Raw genomic sequence first — 7,392 nt, forward strand, 5'->3', positions numbered from 1 at the left:
CAGGTGTAGACCTTACAGTGAAATGCTTACTTACGAGCCCCTAACCAACAATGCAGTTTCAAAAAATACAGAAAAGAATAAGAGATAAAAGTAACAAGTCATTAAAGAGCAGCAGTGAAATAACAACAGCAAGACTATATACAGGGGGGGTACCGATACAGAGTCAATATGCAGGGGCACCAGTTATTTGATTTGAGATAGTATGTACATGTAGGTAGAGTTATTAAAGTGACTATGCATAGAAGACAACAGAGAGTGGCAGTGGTGTAAAGAGGGGGAGAGGGGTGGGGGGGTGGGGGTAATGCAAATAGTCTGGGTAGCCTTTGACTAGATGTTCAGGAGTCTTATGGCTTGGGGGTAGAAGCTGTTGAGAAGCCTTCTTGTCCTAAACTTGGTGCTTCGGTACCGCTTGCCGTGCGGTAGAGAACAGTCTGTGATTTGGGTGGCTGGAGTCTTTGGCAATTTTTAGGCCCTTCCTCTGACACCGCCTGGTATAGAGGTCCTGGATGGCAGGAAGCTTGGCTCCGGTGATGTACTGGGCCATACGCACTACCCTCTGTAGTGCCTTGCAGTCAGAGGCCGAGCAGTTGCCGTACCAGGCAGTGATGCAACCAGTTCCTGTTTCAGATTGTATTTTCAACAATCAACTAACCATCAACAGGAATTAACGCTGATTTTTTACACTTTTATAGTGTTCGTTTTTTCAGCTGTTGTACAATATTATATTAAACAACGGAAAACAGAATTTTGATTACACTGGCACTTTAAATAACGATAGCTAACTGGATCGCTGCCTGTGTGTCAGGTTGAGTCAGCGAGAGGAGGAGAGGGCGAGAGAAGTTGAACTGAATGCCATGAGTAACTAACTACCCTTAATATTAAAAACAGAACTGCAGATCTCATCTTTCTGTTTCTGTTGCAGAAATGCAATCCTCACAGGTCAGCATGCATAAGAATACATTACATTACAATACATTACATTACAATACATTACATTACATTACAATACATTACATTACATTACATTACATTACATTACATTACAATACATTACATTACATTACAATACATTACATTACATTACATTACAATACATTACATTACATTACAGTACATTACAATACATTTACATTTAAGTCATTTAGCAGACGCTCTTATCCAGAGCGACTTACAAATTGGTGCATTCACCTTATGATATCCAGTGGAACAACCACTTTACAATAGTGCATCTAACTCTTTTAAGGGGGGGGGGGGGTTAGAAGGATTACTTTATCCTATCCTAGGTATTCGTTAAAGAGGTGGGGTTTCAGGTGTCTCCGGAAGGTGGTGATTGACTCCGCTGACCTGGCGTCGTGAGGGAGTTTGTTCCACCATTGGGGTGCCAGAGCAGCGAACAGTTTTGACTGGGCTGAGCGGGAACTGTACTTCCTCAGAGGTAGGGAGGCGAGCAGGCCAGAGGTGGATGAACGCAGTGCCCTTGTTTGGGTGTAGGGCCTGATCAGAGCCTGAAGGTACGGAGGTGCCGTTCCCCTCACAGCTCCGTAGGCAAGCACCATGGTCTTGTAGCGGATGCGAGCTTCAACTGGAAGCCAGTGGAGAGAGCGGAGGAGCGGGGTGACGTGAGAGAACTTGGGAAGGTTGAACACCAGACGGGCTGCGGCGTTCTGGATGAGTTGTAGGGGTTTAATGGCACAGGCAGGGAGCCCAGCCAACAGCGAGTTGCAGTAATCCAGACGGGAGATGACAAGTGCCTGGATTAGGACCTGCGCCGCTTCCTGTGTGAGGCAGGGTTGTACTCTGCGAATGTTGTAGAGCATGAACCTACAGGAACGGGTCACCGCCTTGATGTTAGTTGAGAACGACAGGGTGTTGTCCAGGATCACGCCAAGGTTCTTAGCACTCTGGGAGGAGGACACAATGGAGTTGTCAACCGTGATGGCGAGATCATGGAACGGGCAGTCCTTACCCGGGAGGAAGAGCAGCTCCGTCTTGCCGAGGTTCAGCTTGAGGTGGTGATCCGTCATCCACACTGATATGTCTGCCAGACATGCAGAGATGCGATTCGCCACCTGGTTATCAGAAGGGGGAAAGGAGAAGATTAATTGTGTGTCGTCTGCCTAGCAATGATAGGAGAGACCATGTGAGGATATGACAGAGCCAAGTGACTTGGTGTATAGCGAGAATAGGAGAGGGCCTAGAACAGAGCCCTGGGGGACACCAGTGGTGAGAGCACGTGGTGCGGAGACAGATTCTCGCCACGCCACCTGGTAGGAGCGACCTGTCAGGTAGGACGCAATCCAAGCGTGGGCCGCGCCGGAGATGCCCAACTCGGAGAGGGTGGAGAGGAGGATCTGATGGTTCACAGTATCAAAGGCAGCCGATAGGTCTAGAAGGATGAGAGCAGAGGAGAGAGAGTTAGCTTTAGCAGTGCGGAGCGCCTCCGTGACACAGAGAAGAGCAGTCTCAGTTGAATGACTAGTCTTGAAACCTGACTGATTTGGATCAAGAAGGTCATTCTGAGAGAGATAGCAGGAGAGCTGGCCAAGGACGGCACGTTCAAGAGTTTTGGAGAGAAAAGAAAGAAGGGATACTGGTCTGTAGTTGTTGACATCGGAGGGATCGAGTGTAGGTTTTTTCAGAAGGGGTGCAACTCTCGCTCTCTTGAAGACGGAAGGGACGTAGCCAGCGGTCAAGGATGAGTTGATGAGCGAGGTGAGGTAAGGGAGAAGGTCTCCGGAAATGGTCTGGAGAAGAGAGGAGGGGATAGGGTCAAGCGGGCAGGTTGTTGGGCGGCCGGCCGTCACAAGACGCGAGATTTCATCTGGAGAGAGAGGGGAGAAAGAGGTCAAAGCACAGGGTAGGGCAGTGTGAGCAGAACCAGCGGTATCGTTTGACTTAGCAAACGAGGATCGGATGTCGTCGACCTTCTTTTCAAAATGGTTGACGAAGTCATCCGCAGAGAGGGAGGAGGGGGGGAGGGGGAGGAGGATTCAGGAGGGAGGAGAAGGTGGCAAAGAGCTTCCTAGGGTTAGAGGCAGATGCTTGGAATTTAGAGTGGTAGAAAGTGGCTTTAGCAGCAGAGACAGAAGAGGAGAATGTAGAGAGGAGGGAGTGAAAGGATGCCAGGTCCGCAGGGAGGCGAGTTTTCCTCCATTTCCGCTCGGCTGCCCGGAGCCCTGTTCTGTGAGCTCGCAATGAGTCGTCGAGCCACGGAGCAGGAGGGGAGGACCGAGCCGGCCTGGAGGATAGGGGACATAGAGAGTCAAAGGATGCAGAAAGGGAGGAGAGGAGGGTTGAGGAGGCAGAATCAGGAGATAGGTTGGAGAAGGTTTGAGCAGAGGGAAGAGATGATAGGATGGAAGAGGAGAGAGTAGCGGGGGAGAGAGAGCGAAGGTTGGGACGGCGCGATACCATCCGAGTAGGGGCAGTGTGGGAAGTGTTGGATGAGAGCGAGAGGGAAAAGGATACAAGGTAGTGGTCGGAGACTTGGAGGGGAGTTGCAATGAGATTAGTGGAAGAACAGCATCTAGTAAAGATGAGGTCAAGCGTATTGCCTGCCTTGTGAGTAGGGGGGGAAGGTGAGAGGGTGAGGTCAAAAGAGGAGAGGAGTGGAAAGAAGGAGGCAGAGAGGAATGAGTCAAAGGTAGACGTGGGGAGGTTAAAGTCACCCAGAACTGTGAGAGGTGAGCCATCCTCAGGAAAGGAACTTATCAAGGCGTCAAGCTCATTGATGAACTCTCCAAGGGAACCTGGAGGGCGATAAATGATAAGGATGTTAAGCTTGAAAGGGCTGGTAACTGTGACAGCATGGAATTCAAAGGAGGCGATAGACAGATGGGTCAGGGGAGAAAGAGAGAATGTCCACTTGGGAGAGATGAGGATCCCAGTGCCACCACCCCGCTGACCAGAAGCTCTCGGGGTGTGCGAGAACACGTGGGCAGACGAGGAGAGAGCAGTAGGAGTAGCAGTGTAATCTGTGGTAATCCATGTTTCCGTCAGTGCCAAGAAGTCGAGGGACTGGAGGGAAGCATAGGCTGAGATGAACTCTGCCTTGTTGGCCGCAGATCGGCAGTTCCAGAGGCTGCCGGAGACCTGGAACTCCACGTGGGTCGTGCGCGCTGGGACCACCAGGTTAGAGTGGCAGCGGCCACGCGGTGTGAAGCGTTTGTATGGTCTGTGCAGAGAGGAGAGAAGAGGGATAGACAGACACATAGTTGACAGGCTACAGAAGAGGCTATGCTAATGCAAAGGAGATTGGAATGACAAGTGTACTACACGTCTCGAATGTTCAGAAAGTTAAGCTTACGTTGCAAAAAATCTTAGACTAAAATGATACAGTACTGCTGGCTGGTGAAGTAGGCTAGCTAGCAGTGGCTGCGTTGTTGACTTTGTTTGAAAGTGTAGCTGGCTAGGTAACCTCGATAACTGGCTAGGTAACATCGATAACCTCGATAATTACTCTAAACTACACAATTATCTTGGATACAAAGACAGCAAAGACAACTATGTAGCTAGCTAACACTACACTAATCAAGTCGTTCCGTTGTAATGTAATAGTTTCTACAGTGCTGCTATTCGGTAGCATTTGGCTAGCTGGCTAGCTAGCAGTGTTGACTACGTTAGAAGGACGAAAATAGCTGGCAAGATAACCTCGATAATTACTCTAAACTACACAATTATCTTTGATACAAAGACGGCTATGTAGCTAGCTAAGAAAAAATTGCTATGATCAAACAAATCAAACCGTTGTACTGTAATGAAATGAAATGAAATGTAATACTACCTGTGGATCGAAGCAAAATGCGACTACTCGCATTACAATACTTTACTTTACATTACATTACATTACATTACAATACATTACATTACATTACAATACATTACATTACAATACATTACATTACATTACATTACAATACATTACATTACAATACATTACATTACATTACAATAATTTTACAATACTTTACTTTACATTACATTACATTACAATACATTACATTACATTACATTACAGTACATTACAATACATTACATTACATTATATGACAATACTTTACTTTACATTACATTACAATACATTACATTACATTACAATACATTACATTACAATACATTACATTACATTACATTACAATACATTACATTACAATACATTACAATACATTACAAATCAATACATTACATTATATTACAATACTTTACTTTACTTTACATTACATTACATTACAATACATTACATTACATTATATTAGAATACTTTACTTTACTTTACATTACATTACATTACAATACATTACATTACATTACATTACAATACATTACATTACAGTACATTACAATACATTACAATACAATACATTACATTACATTACAATACTTTACTTTACATTACAATACATTACATTACATTACATTACATTACAATACATTACATTACAGTACATTACAATACATTACGTTACATTACATTACAATACAATACATTAGATTACATTACATTACATTACATTACATTACATTACAATACATTACATTATATTACAATACTTTACTTTACATTACATTACATTACATTATATTACAATACTTTACTTTACATTACATGACATTACAATACATTACATTATATTACAATACTTTACTTTACATTACATTACAATACATTACATTACATTATATTACAATACTTTATTTTACATTACATTACATTACAATACATTACATTACTTTACATTACATTTCATTACATTACAATACATTACATTACATTATATTACAATACTTTACTTTACATTACATTACATTACAATACATTACATTACATTACATTACATTACATTACATTACAATACATTACATTACAGTACATTACAATACATTACATTACATTATATTACAATACTTTACTTTACATTACAATACATTACATTACAGTACATTACAATACATTACATTACATTACATTATATTACAATACTTTACTTTACATTACAATACATTACATTACATTACAATACATTACATTACATTATATTACAATACTTATAAAGTAGTTATAAAGTAAATGCTTACAAACTCCGAAAACCAACATACAAAATAAAGACAGTGGGTAAAAACCCGTCGCACACCATAACATACTTGGCACCAATACATACAACGAACAATTCCCGACAAGGACATGGGGGAAAACAGAGGGAAAATATACAACATGTAATTAGGGCATTGAAACCAGGTGAGTGTGAAAACAAGACAAAACAAATAGAACATGAAAAATAGATCGGCGATGGCTTGAAGACCGGTGACGTCGACCGCCGAACACCGCCCGAACAAGGAGAGGAACCGACTTTGGCAGAAGTCGTGACATTACAATACAATACATTACAATACATTACATTACAATACATTACATTACATACACACACAGAGGGCAATGACTTTTACACGGACGAAGCCATCGATCATTTTTATGTAAAAACTCAATAGCATGTTGAAGCTAAATTATGTTGGTTAAAGGACTGGGTGGGGACAGGGACTGGGTGGGGACAGGGGCACACTTTTATTTATTTTTAATATTTTCTACATTGTCGAAGACATCAAAACTATGAAATAACACACATGGAATCATGTAGTAACCAAAAATGTGTTTAAACAATCAAAATATATTTCAGAGTTTAGATTCTTCAAAGTATCCACCCTTTGCCTTGATGCCAGCTTTGCACACTCTTGGCAACAGTTCCCACATATGCTGAGCACTTGTTGGTTGCTTTTCCTTCACTCTGTGGTTCCAACTCATATCAAACCATCTCAATTGGGTTAAGGTTGGGTGATTGTGGAGGCCAGGTCATCTGATGCAGCACTCCATCACTCTCCTTCTTGATCAAATAGCCCTTACACAGCCTGTAGGTGTGTTGGGTCATTGTCCTGTTGAAAAACAATTATAGTCCAACTAAGCGCAAACCAGATGGGATGGCGTATCGCTGCAGAATGCTGTGGCAGACATGCTGGTTAAGTGTGACTTGAATTCTAAATAAATCACTGACAGTGTTACCAGCAAAGCACCCACACACCATAACACCTCCTCCTCCATGCTTCATGGTGGGAACCACACATGCAGAGATCATCCGTTCACCTACTCTGCGTCTCAGAAAGACATGGTGGTTGGAACCAAAAATCTCAAATTTGGACTCCAGACCAAAAGACTAATTTCCACCGGTCTAATGTCCATTGCTGTGTTTCTTAGAACATGCAAGTCTCTTCTTATTATTGGTGTCTTTTAGAAGTGGTTTCTTTGCAGCAATTCGAGCATGAAGGCCTAATTCTCCTCTGAACAGTTGATGTTGAGATGTGGAGATGTGAACAGGTCTGGGGTGAAGGGTTAGGTTATATCAG

The 7,392-nt window shown here is 42.8% G+C and overlaps 1 protein-coding gene across 1 annotated transcript; it reads right to left on the reverse strand.

Annotated features, from left to right (window-relative positions):
- Nucleotides 1-1,138: 1,138 nt before the first annotated feature.
- On the reverse strand, nt 1,139-2,059 carry LOC139558873 (uncharacterized). Its single transcript, XM_071374387.1, has one exon. The coding sequence runs from the start codon at nt 2,022-2,024 to the stop codon at nt 1,275-1,277; it is 750 nt and encodes a 249-aa protein (XP_071230488.1). The 5' UTR covers nt 2,025-2,059; the 3' UTR covers nt 1,139-1,274.
- Between the last annotated feature and the right edge of the window lie 5,333 nt (nt 2,060-7,392).

This window comes from Salvelinus alpinus, chromosome 29 (genome assembly GCF_045679555.1).
Source record: "Salvelinus alpinus chromosome 29, SLU_Salpinus.1, whole genome shotgun sequence".
Classification (NCBI taxonomy): domain Eukaryota; kingdom Metazoa; phylum Chordata; class Actinopteri; order Salmoniformes; family Salmonidae; genus Salvelinus; species Salvelinus alpinus.